The 15,279-nt window shown below is 46.1% G+C and overlaps 1 protein-coding gene across 2 annotated transcripts in view; it reads left to right on the forward strand.

The window, feature by feature from the left end:
* MYO10 (myosin X) overlaps window positions 1–15,279 on the forward strand; it is a 216,753-nt gene that overhangs the window by 87,482 nt on the left and 113,992 nt on the right. For both annotated transcript variants that reach the window (XM_045999501.1, XM_045999500.1), the window contains exon 3: window positions 3,766–3,924. In XM_045999501.1, the coding sequence (XP_045855457.1) occupies window positions 3,766–3,924 (159 nt within the window). The remainder of the gene's footprint in view (window positions 1–3,765; window positions 3,925–15,279) is intronic.

Raw genomic sequence — 15,279 nt, forward strand, 5'->3', positions numbered from 1 at the left:
TGCTGTCCTTTGCTAAGGGTAAACAGAAAAGTGGATTGACAGTGGTTCAGCTATTTTTTATTTAATTAATTGACTCCAAACCTTTTGAGCTCATGTAGAAGTGGACCCAGCATTAGACAGGCCTTCCAAGCCATTTTTCCAATACTGTTGATTGGTTTCCTTCGTTCTGCTCCCATGCTTAATCCAGTCCGTCTTGTGACCACTGGCTTGTATTTCTGTAACAGGAGCTGTTTGTTCGGAGGCTGCGATTTCTCTGAATTGGTTTCCTGTGTATTAATCTTACATATTTTCCTCCACTTCTTAACCTTACCACCTTTCTCCTAGTATATGCTCCGTTAAAGGAACTCCATCTTTTTTTCCTGAGTTGGGTTTTATGGAATATATTTTGTTACTGTATTTTGGCGGCTGTTCCCCCAAAAATTCCTGTAAAAAGAATTCCATTCTTTAAACCTAGAGTTTTCCTGCCATTTGGGATTAATTTTGTGTAACTAATATCGTGTTAATTGTTGCACATACCAATGACTTTTGATGCTTTGGGGGACTCTCCTTAAAGAATTCTTGAATAAGATTGTGGGTCTCTGTAATCCTTTGAAATCTTTCTAAATTAAATCAGGTGCTTATTCAACCACTACACATTAACACATTGAATGCAGGGGGCAGTTCCATCTCTTGCTTCTGTAGGGTCTCTGCTTCCATATGACCCGATCAGTGAGGCTGTCCTCGTATCTGGTATAAAGTAACCCCGCTTGGTACTTAGTCCCTTTACTCTCATTCATGGCTTCATAAACATTCATCAGCATCCGTGCTAGATATTTATTTGTGTATTTGATTGTATTTTCTTCCCCTTGTTGGAATGTGAGCTATATTTCCAATGCTTAGACCATGTCAGTAAATATTGGCGTGAATGAATGGATTTCCTTAGTTTATCAGATACGTACTTAGCACCTGCAGTACGCCATGCACCATTCTAGAGTTTTTACACATATTAACCCATTTCTGAAGGGACGGTTATCCTTACCTTCACAAACACATTTTCTCTACTATTCTACTTTTCTGGAGATGATTGTCTTTTGAACAGCTCCTGTCCTCTGTCTTGGCATAATGTTTCTGTCTTTTCTATTCATGGTCTCTTGCTTATGTAACTATTTCCTTCCATCATGATTCTGTCTCCTTGAGGACGTGGGAAGGATTGGTTCCTGTTCTATGGATTTGCCCACTCCCAGAATGGGCACGTGGCCATGTTTGACACACAGCACGCTCCTGAAAACCTGAAGTCAAGCGTACGAAGCTGGGGAACTCTGCAGTGTGTAGCCGTCCCCTTCGGTGCCGTGTGCCTAGCTCTGGACTTCAGTCCACACGTTGTCTTGTATTCCCAGTGCATTGAAAAAGACCAGTGTTTACATATGACATAAATATTTGTGTGTGTGTGTGTATGTATAATTTTTTAGTCTCTCAGTGTTGTAGGCTGTGCGCGATTATTTCCAAAAGTCAGAATCAATGTAAATACAGAGGACAATTCTAGTATTCTAGATTATGTCTGTCCTCAAATTCTGGAATTCTCCATATACTCAGGGACATTTAGTAGGAAGAGTTGTTTCCACGTTGGGAGGGACTTGATGATGATGAGTCTTGGGGAGGCCCTGAGCAGGAGACAGTCGGGGTGCCTTATCGCCTTTCCTACAAGAACCTTTCCCTGAGAGCCTGGGCAACCATTGCGCCCACTGTGTTGGCTGGAGTTTTGAGCAAGCAGTGTGAGAAGAGCCTCCCACTGTGTGCTAGGAGCAGGGAGGGAACGCAGGACTCGTCCCTGCACTCCTTGGCTGGCTGGGAGTTTGTGGGGCCAAACTTCTGCTTCCCCCCAACCCCCACAGTCACTGCAAATAGAAGATCCAAGTACCAGCCCAGGGCTTAGTGTTTTCAGAAAACCTGCTTGTGGCGCTTGGGTGGCTCAGTCAGTTAGGCATCTGCCCTTGGCTCAGGACGTGGTGTCAGGGTCCTGGGGCCGGGCCCTGCATTGGGCTCTCTGCTCAGCGGGACATCTGCTTCTCCCTCCTTCTCTGCCTTTCTCCTCTGCTCATGCGCTCTCTCTCTCTCTCTCTCAAGTGAATAAATAAAACATAAAAAAAGATAAAAACCTGCCTGGATTGGCATCATTGGCCTATAGCAAGCTGGGGAAGAACAGAGAGTTTTAGCTGCTCACTTCTGGAGATTTCCAGATTGCCCCAAGACAACTTCAATTCTTGGCCTAAATCTGTTTCTTTCATTTTCTTCCCCAGTGTTTGAGTTAGAACAGAATGTCAATGTCTTAAAAGTGCATCCACACTCTTGAATGTTCCTGCGCATTGTTTTCCTTCATTACTTGTTTCTTGACCGTGGTACCCCCCCACCCTGCACTCCCAGGCCTGTCCTACCCTTTGGGTCCTTATGGGGCAGGGTTGGCTGCCTCGCCAGGAGGCGGGGCTGGTGCATCTCCTGGTGGATGTCTGCACCCAGGGAGCAGCTGGGGAGCGTGGCCGGCCTTGAGAAGAGACGGTCCGCTGTCTGCCCTCGGGTTGAGCAGCTTCCCGAGACTGGTTTTGGCCAACTCGTGTGGTTCATGTGGCAGAAATGCCACTGCTGAAGTTTTATTTTTTCTCTAGAAAAATAAAACATGCCATTTTTCATGACTTCTCAAAACCATTGGATTGGTACTTTGGCTTCCCTTAGTGTGTCATTGTCTTTTGCAATAACATACTATTTGTTGCCATGTAGGCAAGTGGTCGATATTTAAAAACAGAATTCCCCAGTCAGGAAGTTCTACAGATACTGTTCCAGAAAGTCGTCGTGTGTATGCGCACATGGGAAGGACGTGTGTGTGTGTGAAGACTGTGCATTTTCCAGGTTCTTCAGGTCCTCGCTATATCTTCGTGTTCTTTAGAGATGAACGTTGGAAAAGTGTAAAATGAGTAATTATGGAGTAAACTCCGTCATCAAATGGTTTTGTTCTGTACATGAATTTGCATGCAAAGCTGGCCAAAATTTGCTTAACAGGTGCAGCTGACTTAGTATGGTGGTTCCTCTACCAAATCAGTAGCGACAAAAAAGCAGAGTAGATTTTAGAAATACATGCAGATTGAGTGATCAGTCTTAGCCGCATCTGAGTTCGTCATGTTCACCCTAACACACGTATGTGGTCCTCATCAGTGGTCTTTGGAACGTTAAGGAAGACAGGTGTCAAGCAAGCAAACTGATTTTATTTTAAATCCAAGAAGGGATTTAAGGATATTTTTAACATATTCCTGTGATGATGTGTTCCAGCCTTTGAACAGAGGCATTTGTGAACAACTAGGACTCTGTGGTGAATGGATGACCTGTTATGAAGAAGCTTTGAAATCTGTTGTATGATCCCGTGTGAGACATGACACAACGAAGCCAAACTGCTTTCTTAAAGTTTGGTTAGCCAGTTTCTAAACTGTTACCAATTTATAGCAATTGGAGAAATACGTGGGGAAGTGAACCGCAAATTTATGATTTTTGCGATTCCCGAGGGATGGCTAGTGCTTGAACTCGTGTCTTTGAGGAGTATTTGATTGCAGTCGTCAAATAATCGCTTCCTTTGAAAGTAGGTAAGTGGCACAGAGAAAATGAAGAAAATGTTCTCTGCAGTAACACTCTTTATTGGCCAGTTCAGGATTTTGTTGCTGAGATTGTACTTTAAGGTGGGAAATGTCTGGGAAGACTGTCCGCTGCTGATCTCTAAACGACTGAATTCATTCTGCCCATCAGGTGTTCACGTACAAGCAGAGCACAATTACACACCAGAAGGTGACCGCTATGCACCCCATGAATGAGGAGGGCGTGGATGACATGGCCACTTTGACGGAGCTCCACGGGGGGTCCATCATGCATAACTTATACCAGCGATATAGGAGAAATCAAATATATGTAAGTTCCACTTGAATTCTCTATAAAAATCCCTCAAGTCTGAGTGAATGTTAATGTTTGTTTTCAAAGGGTATTTCCTGCCTTTTGAGAACCTGTCCAGTTCACCTAAGTAAACCTATGTTTTCGGGAGTTTTGCCAAATTAGAAACGTGGCCCAATAAATCATGTTCGCATGTTTATTGGCTTGATTTTATTAGAGGGGATGACTTTCTATTGAAGGGCGATTTGACCTCTTCTGGTGAGTGCATTCCGTTTTGTTAAGTGTTCTGTTCTACAAAGAAGCCACCAGAACGGTTGTCTTCCTCAGTGAAGGATTGGGGAGAGGTGGTGGGGTGGAGAATGTGGATTTGCAAGTAATATTACCTTGACGTCCAGCTTTTGTCTCCTTCTCTTGATTTTTCTCCTTTTATGGACTTTCACATTTTTTTCTGGCTCTGGAGCCCCTCCAGGGGAATATTTGGATGCAGGGAACCAATCTTTCTTATTTGTAGGATTGCTATTTCGAAGGGAGACACGGCCATAAAAAGCAGGCATGAATATTTTTCTCTCAACTTTTGTGAAATAGGACTGTATCTGTTTTACAAGAGTAATATTTAGATATCACTTCAAAAAAATCATTTCTATAACACATAATTACTCTTTTTAAAAATATTTTATTTATTTGACAGAGAAATCACAAGTAGGCAGAGAGGCAGTCAGAGAGAGAGGAGGAAGCAGGCTCCCTGTGGAGCAGAGAGCCCTGTGCGGGGCTCTATCCCAGGACCCTGAGATCATGACCTGAGCCGAAGGCAGAGGTCTTAACCCACTGAGCCACCCAGGCACCCTATAATTACTTTTTTATATTAAAGTACATATATTAGTTTATCTGTCAAGATTGGCATGGAGATTTTATCTTTTTCATCCGTCTGTTCCTAAGTCCTTATAGTAAAGGGACCAAGTGCTTACGTATTTTTTTTTCTTGTCAAGTTCAAGTTTATAGGTTTGTTTTTTTTTTATTGCATTGGGAACTAATGAAATACTATACGTTGACTAACATAATTAAGAAAACCCAAAATTAAAATGAAAGTTAAAAAACTATTTTAATATTTTAAAAACCTCCTGTTCTGTTCAGTGATTTTTCTTCTTCAACAATGACACTTAATTTTGCCTGTACCTTGCTGATTTTGATGAGTGACGTCAGCCGTTACGGCAAGCTAGTAGGCGCTAACGGAAGCTCAAGGCCCGCTTAGTATTCTCGTCTCTCTGATTTATTTACCCTTGGACTGGAGAGGAGAGCCGGGAAAGGAGGAGGAATGAGTTACTTGCGGGTTTAACGCCTAATTTTCCTGTGCTTCTGATGTTGTAAAAGTGTCACTTTGGCCAGATTGACCTAATGTTTGCCTCATGTTGGTAAGCAACCCTGTGCAGAGAAATACAGTGGGATTCTAGCTCTCTGACTGGCTTAGCCTGCTCACACTGTCTCTAGATCACGGTATTTTCCGTATGTTCTTCAGGAAAGGTAACATTCACACGTGTTTACGAAGACGGGACTTTCTGTTCTGTGTTGTGCGCGTGCTGGGAGAACTCTGCTCAGTTCCAAGGTCAGAAATCTCCAGGGTGACCGTGGCCTCCCGCCTTCCCTAGCCACTACCTGCGCCCAGGTTGCTGTACCTGGGTACTGACTGTGATTTGACGCTGCCGCCGAACTGTGTTTACCTAGCAATTTCCGTGCTCGGTTTGTCAAGGACGGACTTTGTCTGTGCTTTTTCAATTTATTTTTTTATTATTTTTCTAAGATTTTATTTACTGGATGGAGGGAGGGAAACAAGCCAGGGGGAGAAGCAAAGGGAGAGAGAAAGGGAGACACAGACTCTCTGCTGAGCAGAGAGCCCGACGCAGGGCTCGATCCCAGGACCCTGAGATGGTGACCTGAGCTAAAGGAAGACGCCCAACTGACAGCCACCCAGGCACCCCCGACCTTGTCTTCCTTGAGCCAAGGACACGCCCAGGCACTTGGTAGTTGTGTGAGAAATGTTTGTAAAACACACACCATACATATTAGAGATAACATCCTAGTAGATGATGAAATCTGAAGCTAGATTTACAATTTTTTCGTGGGTATGTGTGTCTCATAGGGGGGTATTTCAGAAGTCACCCTCTTCTATCTTTAGGGGCAAGTTCTTATTCTACATTTAATAATCAGGGGAAAGTCAGTCCTTTAGAAGGAGGAAAAAACTATCCAGATGGTTTAAAAAGCAAAACCTTTTTAAAAGTTTTTCTCTCCCTCTTTTTGTGATGATGTTAAACCTGATAGCTAATTTGCCAAATAAAGCCTGTGAATAGGGTCTTAGTTTTTTGTTTTGTTTTTTTTTTCCCTAAAATGAAGATCTGAAAAAACACAGGACTTTTGTACCTCCAATTTGCAGGGCAATTCAGTTAATAATGCCCTTCTATGCCTGCCTTTTGAGACTTGGATAACTGTATTATCATAAAGCAGCCCCGCAATGTTCTTATCCTCGCTGAAGCTGTTGGCAGTGACTTCTAGGACTCCTCAGGCTGTGACCCATCGAGACCAAACCAGCACCTGTCGGAAACACCACGGTGTTCTGCCTTTTATCCTTGCTCTGAGCGATGCACATCTAGAGCTTTAAAAGAGAAGGAAATTACTTGTACCAGAAATGCTGCATTCGATTTCTCTGGCTGGCATAGACAACTGCCGTAACTGTAGCAACTGAAAATACCAGGTCGTGTCCTCTGGTTCTGTAGGTCACAGTCTGGCCTGAGTCTTGCCAGCCTCAAATCAGGGGTTGGGAAGGGCAGCGCTCCTTTCTGGAGGCTCTAGGGGATGATCTGTTTCCTGTTCCCGCTAGTCATAGGTGCAGTTACAGGACTGAGGTCCCCGTTTTCTTGCTGGCTGTCCGCTGAGGGCTATTCTTAGCTTCCACGGGTTCCCTTCCTTCCACCTTCAAAACTAGACCGAGTCTCTCTCATGTTTCCAATCTCTCCTTCCCTCCTTCTCATTTCTGTCTGCAGCCAAGACTTCTCTTGGCTTTTAGGAATCCCTGCGATCGGATAGGGCCCACCTTGACAATCTCCCTGTCTCAGCATTTCCAGCCTTAATCACATCCTCAAGGTGCATTCGGCCCGGACGTCCAGGGGCACGTTCTTCTGCCATAGATGGCCTCCTCTGAGGCGCGTTATGGAGGAGGAGTCCCCGTGGGTCTTCTCCCACACTCCGGATCTTGCATAATTTCCTTTGCTGGCTTTCTGGTCCGAGTTAGCAGGTTACACAGCTTGCTGATGAGAAGACCCATCTCCAGGTAGAAAGGGTCTCTGCCTTGTGCTAAAAGGACCATTAGCTTTTTTTCTGCTTAGGGAACCATCCTTCCTGCCTGAGAACTTTACCAGACTCCAGTAAGATATTTCTCCCAGCCATTACCATGCCCCATTAAAATGGGGGTAGACAGCTATAAAGAGAGAAAATGCTCAGAGTAGGCAAATCCACGTTGAGCATGCTTTTCTCCACTCGCCTCTGCTTGGGCTCTGTGTTCATAATTAAATCTTTGTGTCAGTTTTTTATTTTTCTGAAAGGTCAGATGTCATAACCCCCATATCTGACAGGACTGTTTTAAAGTCAAATGGCAAGTGAAAGCTTCTAGAACCTTTGTACCTTTCCCATATCTTAATCATCTGTATTACCAGGTGTTTGTTTATCAAGCTCCTGCCCAGAACTGGGTCCTTCAGGGCAGAAACTGAATGGACTTCTCTGTCAGTGTGGCGGTCTGCATGATCCTAGCCTTGCCACTGGTCCTTTTGGGATCGGACCCCTGGTTAGAGCAGTTCTACTCTTTACATAGTTGCCTTGCCCGAGTCCCTCCCTGTCTTCTGCCCTAATGCTGGATTCCTTTCCTGGAACTTTGGGTTCTGGAAAGTTCCAGAACTTTCCAGACGAGGCTCCGCCTCATCTTTCCCATCCTCTGGTGACTTCCCGGCACTATAGCTCCCAGCCTGGGACCTCATCCCACACTCCACCCTGAGCCTCTTTTCCATGGGCTTCCTGCCACAGGGGCTGTTCCTCGATGGCCTCTCCTTGGGAGAGGATCTGTTGAGGGTCCCCTGTTCCTCTCTCTCCTCCCACCACCCATGAGAATAGGTGAGGACAAGTACGTGCATCTGTTAAGTTCCTAAAGACTCAGGGAGAGCAGGGGCAGAGCATGTGTTTGTGGGACAAAAGGGAAGAGATAGGGAGAGGTAACCTGTAGGTGGGCTAGAAATCCCAAACTGGCGATGAAAAGCCAGGTGGAGGGGACGGGAGGAGCAATAATGACACTTGAGAGGGGAGATAAGGGTTGGTTAGAACAGAAGCGAAGGACATGGAGAGACACAGTTGGATTTAGTGTGATGGACTCACTGAATTGGGGGCAGTTGCTCTGCTCACGGAACTGCTGTGTGTGTTAGGGAATATTGAGCCAGTTGGACAGGACAGGAAGGCCGGGGTCAGGCGCCACTGCTCTAAGGGTGTCAACCAGGTGATCCTGTCCCCAGGAGACATGTGGTGCTTTCGGGAGGCATTTCTGGTCACCCGGCTAAGGCAGAGGATGCTTATGGTATCTAGTGGGCGGAGACCAAGGGAGGTGGTGACCTCCCACGGTGCCCAGAACAGCCCCCAGCAAAGCATTATGTGGACAGAGATGTCAGTAGTACCAAGGTTCAAAACCTCGTTTCGCTTACAGTCAGTCAGCAGCGTTTGGGCTGGGGCGTGTAGAAAGCACCCCGTCTTCATGAGAGGTTTTTGAAGAGAGAACTTACCCAAGGTAAAAACTTAAAGATGAGTGGATAGGGCAGTGGTGTGGTGTAGACTAGGGAGGGAGGGTTGGCGGAGAGAAACATTGCGAAAACGCCAGAGCGAAGAGGTGGACGCTTTAGCCCAAGGTGCAGGGGTGCGGAGTGAGGGAAGAGGGGGGTAGTATGGGGAGGAAGGGTTGGTTTTCATGACTCCCAGCCTTGTGAAGCTGCTGGCCGTGAAAACGTGGCCCCGGCAGTCCTGGCAGCTCCTCCGGGAGAGGAGAGTGGGGAAGACGAGTCGGTTTTGGACGCCGGTCTTACTGTAGTCTCTGGAGCCTGGATCACTTCAAATTGTTATGTCCCCAGCATCTAAACACAGTGTTGACAAGAGCCGACGAGGTTTCCCTTGTCCGGAACGTAAGCCCCGTGTCCGCCAAGCGGGCTCCGCGGTGTGGCAGTTTGGATTTCCGCCCAGTGGAAGAGAAGCACGGGGTGTCCATTACAGGGTTTGTCGCGCTTCGGGTCAATTGCACGGGGGAACCTCCTGTCCCAGCCTCTGAGGAGCCGTTCCAGACCACATCACGGAGAGAGCCGCAGGGAGCGCCAGAGCTTGTCTGCAATTAGGGCGCCGGGGATGGCTCCAGAGGGCCCCGTGCTCCGGTCCACCCAGCCCGCCGGGTCGTCTGTCGGTCTTCCCGAACCAGCAGTGCAGAGACCAGAATCAGACGAGCCCGTCTGAAGAAGCTGGGGCCGTGACAAAAGATAAAATGCGTGTGTCAGCACAGAAGAGCCCTCACAGTTCGTGTATTTTTAGGTCTTTCCAAAATCCCGTCCCTTTGGTGACGTGGCGGTCCACCCCGACTCCGCAGATGTGTTTGATGATGATCCTGAACTAACTCGGGAGCCTGCCGCTTTCTGTGAAGCGCATTGTGTTCACTGCAGCCGGCCAGAGACCTGTTGGCAGAGCCGGCAGGTGGAGGGGAGACCCTGGGCCGCCGACGGCCATTGGACCGGACGTGGGATGGACTTGACCATCTTAGACATGCGTGTCTAAATCTGCATCTCATTTCCTGGAGCTGAATTCTCCCCAAGCAGACTTGTTTTGGATTCATTTCCGTCCCTTCCCAAAGCTAGTGTCGAGTAACAGCGGCCTCTTACGGGGACCGGGATGGCCTGGAAACGGGATGGCGGGCGGCCTGGGCATGGGTCTCGGACCAGGAACAGCTGAAAGCAGTGCGGTTTGTCAGGGGCCTTTTTTCACATGAGATCGAGACCGGTGTTGCCAAGAGATGATTGTAACCATCTGTCTGACTCTGTGTATTTTTAAACTTCACCAAACATTCATGCTCTTGAGTGGCTACTCCCACTCAAGATCGGCACACGATGGCGGCAATTAGGAATGTTGCTTTTACAATTTCTTTTTTCTTCCTTTCCTGCCTCTCTTTCGGGTCTCCTTCTGGGTCAGATTCCTTCCAGCAAGGGGGGAGTTTTAATCAGAAATGTACCAAATTAAATGGAAATGTCACTTCTAAATTTCAGAGCTTGACTTCAGTAAGAACTTGACTTATCTGTTGTCATCTAGTTTTCGGCCAATGTAAATGCTTAATGTTTTTTTTTTTTTAATTGTTTAAAAATGTTTTAAACTTGTTTAGTTGGATAATGATGGCAAGCAGTTGTGTGTGTGTGTGTGTGTGTGTGTGTGTGTGTGAGTAGTAGTAGTAGTAGGTTTTTATGTAGTAGTAGTTTTTTTATGTAGAACATAGTGGACATAGAGCACTAGAACCCAGTTAAAACATGAATTTATTTGGTGGATTTGTCCTCAAATCACATGTCTCCCCCCCCCCCGCCCCCCAGCTGTCTACATGGATGCAGCCCTGCTTGTGTGCCGGGCTAAGTGCTAAACTCCAAGGATGCAAAATTACTCTTGTTCACAGTAATTGTTCCTTGAAAGATTAGATGAATGAAAGGCACCGCCCCTCCAAGACCTCACAGTTCACTGGGGAAGGACACAAGCAAGCCATTGACAATTGCTCAGGGTGACAGGGACTGTGATGAAAGTACTTGGGACGTAATGAGAAAGAAGGAAGGGGTCAGAGAGTGGTTGCCAGCGGAGGCACTGGTCGTGCTGAGTTGTGATAGGGGAATTTGACCAAGAGGGAGGCTGGCTCATTTCTAGCAGAAGATCAGCGTGTGCGAAGACATGAACTAGTGGGGGGGGGGGGGCATTTGTCCAACTGCAGGACATTCAAGATGCTGAAATGGGATATGCCGCTGTCTGGTAAGATGGTCAGGAGCAGGTGAGGAAGGGCTCGGTATGTAAGGGGATGAGTTTGAATATACTTGTGACGGCTGTATGGGACAGATTTAAACCTGAGTTCTGGGAGAACTCCCTCGGGCTGCAGGGTGATGCGTGAGTGCGGGGGCCATCCCCGTCTAGGACCAGCAAGCTAGATGGGAAATGATGGGGTTCCAAACCAGTCCGGGGAGAGTTTGAGTAGGAAGGCTACTGAGAGGAAGAAGGAAGGTGTTTGATAGGGTTTGGGGGCAAATAGGCGATGTCTACAGGATGACTCCCAGATGTCTGGATTAGCCATTTGGGCTGACCATGATGCTTTGGTCAAGATGCCACGGGAAATTGGAAGGGGAGATGGACCATGAGAGACTATGGACTCTGAAAAACAACCTGAGGGTTTTGAAGGGGTGAGTGGTGGGAGGTTGGGGAACCAGGTGGTGGGTAATAGGGAGGGCACGTATTGCATGGAGCACTGGGTGTGGTGCAAAAACGATGAATACTGTTACGCTGAAAATAAATAAATTTAAAAAAGAAAAGATGCCACAAAGTGAGGGGGGCCTGGGTGTGTCTGTCAGTGAAGCATCTGTTCTTGATTTCGGCTCAGGTTGTGACATTGAGCCCGTGTCAGGCTTTACGCTCCGCACGGAGTCAGCTTGATGTTCTCTCTCTCCCTGTGCCCCTCCCCCAACTCACATATGTGCACTCACTGTCTTTCGCTCTCGCTCTCTCAATAAATAAATAACAGCTTCAAAAAAAGCTTCTCACTAAGTGAGAAGAAATCGGTGCTTTGGGGAGCTCAGCCTTGCCCACGTGAGTCAGAGCTAAGGGCCATCGGAATGAAGGTGTCCATACCCCGCTGGGCGTGTGGATCTGTAATTTAAAACTGAAGCTCCATCCAGGAAAGAGGTATTGCTGTACGGAGCTGAGATGATCCAGAGGGTAGGAAAGGAGGGATTGGTGAATGAGAAATAAATATGGCTGATGATTCCCCCTTCTTAAGTTTTCGCTGGAGGAAAGTATGGCGCGGCCCGGATTTGAGCGGACTTTCCTAGTGCGTGTCAGTTGCACCTGTTTCCACGTCCAGCCACGTTCACGAGCCCGTGATGAAAAGCGGTTGTGGTTTTTATTTTCATTAACAAGAACAATAAATAACCCCTGATTTATGTCATTCTCTCATGCAGCCGTCATGTGGGGTGACGGAGGATGTGTGTTTATGATGGAACAGAATTCCTGATGCAGTGTTTCAGGGAAGGTAGCTCCAGGCTGAGGACCTCTTGGGTTCTGATGACCAGACCTTGTTGCGTAGACCACTCACTCCCGTGGTTGAATAGTGCCTTCCTAACCATGGCACGGAGCCCTCTGTATCTCAAAGCAGAGAGCATCTGAGGCCCCCGGGTCACTTTTAGTTTTCTGAGTTCGACCTGTTCCTTTGGGTTGGGGGGGGATGACCCACTAGGCATTACAGCCTGATGCCTTTTGAAAATCTAGAATTGGTAGACTTTGGATTGAAGAAATGCAGTGAGTGTCTTCCAACATTTTTTTAAGCAACATGTGCGACAGCTGTTTGCGATTATTAAAGCAGGCAAGGAAATGTATTTTTTGGTGAGTTATGTGGAACTTCTCTGACTAGAAAAATTTGTTATGTGCTTCAAAATAGAACATCCTCTCTGTTTCTGAAAAGCCATTCAGATGACCAAGCTCTCTATTCTGGTGGAATTTGAATCCGATATGAAGAGGCCGGTACCTGGTCCCGCCTCGATTTTGAGAACTTCATGTGTCCAGAGTCTGAAACTGCATGACGTCATCATGGCAGTTTCGGGAACAGCAGAAATATCTTTTTGTGGAGGGATAAATGGTACAACACATAACGAATATGTCTCACAGCTCTCGGAATTTCTTACCAAGTGATCTTTGCTTCCCTTGGTACTTAATGTACAACGAAGCTCTTCTTTGACCCCGTTCGCTTGCCAGCCGCCATTTTTACTTCTATTACATTGGAACTTGGCTAATTCAGTGACTCTCTTATCCGTTTGTTTTAACAGTACAGTAACCCATGCAGAGTGATATGTTTTAAGGTAGTGGGGGAAAGATAAGATGTCCTTGGCCATAATTATTTTTGCTAATAGACCTCTCGGATTTCACCCGATTTGCCCTCCGTTGAACAAGCTATATGGGACTTGTCATTGCCATGTCGTTTTACGCTTCTGCTTTATGGAGGTTCAAAAGTGCCACTTGGCATGAACATGGGCACCGACAATGAAAATCAGTAAGTAACTGAACCCCCCCCCCCCACCCCAGCTTCTGTAGGTGTTAGGAGAATAATCCGTTAGGACTCAGGCTGTTCTCTCACCCTTTGGGAGCCACTCAGACTGTCTTCTTAGATATCCCGGTTGAGTGACCCTGAAGACGATGGGACTTGTTGGAGGGCTCTAAGCGGGAGAGTTGTCATCTTTAGAGTCTCATAGGTCAAGCATGGAGCTTGGACTGAACACGCAAGTCCACTTGGGAAATCAGTGAGGAAGGCAGCTTTTATGAAAATCTGAGTGAGGCTGAGGTAGGAGTTGGAGGGGAAGGACATAGAGTCTAGAGTTCATTGTTAGTGGAACGAACATGCAAGACATAGAGTCATTGGCTCCCGGTGATGAGCTGGACAGAGTCTGAGATAATCCCTGTTCCGTTCATGGGTGAGCGGTGGAGAGGGCTACCACAGACCCCCAGTGGGCCTACCAGGAGCCCAGGTTGCGTCCTTGATCTCACTCAGCGGTGCTGTGACTGTAGGGGCAGCACTTAACCATGCCCTTGTCTGTCAGAGGAGGCTGAACAGTGGCCTTTGGCCCCCCCACATCTCAAGGTTGTGTTGGAGCAGGTGAGGGCTGTGAAGGTGTGTCTATGTGGGTGGGATTGTCCTCTGTGCCCTCCAATTATGAAATGTCAGAGAAAGTTGGTTTGGGAATATGCAGGCTTGTCATTTAAGATCTGGTGACAAGCCTTTTAAGTAATGGCTTAGGCCATTAGTGAGAAGGTGAAGTAGTAAAGCTCGTGCATTCATGCTTTAAGAGCCTAATTAACCTCTGGTACAAAATGGAGGTCTTATATTAGACAGGCATTTTTAAAATTAATTGATCATTAAATTTTACTTAAATTCTAGTTATAGAGAGGCATTTTTAATGCTAAATGAGACAAGGTTTCCTGTAATCTTAAAAAATAAAAATAAGGATGCCTGGGTAGTTAAGCATCTGACTCTTGGGTTTGGTTCTGGTCCTGGTCTCAGGGTGGTGAGATTGAGCCCGGTGGTGGGTTCTGCACACAGTGTGGAGTCTGCTTGGGGTTTTGTCTCTGTCTGCCCCTCCCACTCATGCTCTCCCCTTCTCTAAAATAAATAAAACTTTAAAAAATAATAATAAAATAGCTTTAAAAATTTTTAAAAAATGGGTTCTCTGTGTATATCGGACACACATTTTACATATTCTTTACTCTTTTTCTAAATTTTTTTTTTTAGATGTCCAATTATTGAGTTTAGTTCAGATTAAGCCTGGTTGATTGCTGTCCCCATGTTTGGGAGCCCATTTGTTGAATTTATTGTCATGTATTTATTAATATTTGAGCTCTCATTAGATTATTTTGTCCCTGAAAATCTAAATGCCTTTTGCCTTCCCCCTTACTAAACAGTCTATAATTTGTCACTGGAATATTTTTGTTTCTCAGTTTGGGTTAAAATTTGAAGGTACATGTCTGAAAATGGAGTGTGATGCTTCTTGTTATTTACTTTTAATTCTGTGCTTGTTTTCAGGTCTCTCCTTGATATTATAAAAAAGAGATTAATGTACTCTGTCAATACCAAACTTCAAAATATCAGGATCTTTTAAATTTTTTAAATGTGTAATTGTCACCAAATACATGCAAACTTTGTCATGTTAACCATTTTAAAGTGTATAGTTCAGGGGCGCCTGGGTGGCTCAGTGGGTTAAAGCCTCTGCCTTCAGCTTAGGTCATGATCCCAGGGTCCTGGGATCGAGCCCCCGCATCGGGCTCTCTGCTCAGCAGGGAGCCTGCTTCCCTTTCTCTCTCACTGCCTGCCTCTCTGCCTAGTTGTGATTTCTCTCTGTCAAAAAATAAAATATTTAAAAACAAAACCACATTCTGGTTCTTTAAAGTGTATAATTCAGTAGTGTTATGTACGTTCACATTGTTGTGAGCCTTTTAGAATTCTTAAATCTTCCAGAACTGGGTGGCTTATTTAGTTGAGCGTCTGATTCTTGGTTTCCGCCCAGATCATTATCTCATGGGTCATGGGATCGA

Source organism: Meles meles, chromosome 3, assembly GCF_922984935.1.
Source record: "Meles meles chromosome 3, mMelMel3.1 paternal haplotype, whole genome shotgun sequence".
Taxonomy (NCBI): domain Eukaryota; kingdom Metazoa; phylum Chordata; class Mammalia; order Carnivora; family Mustelidae; genus Meles; species Meles meles.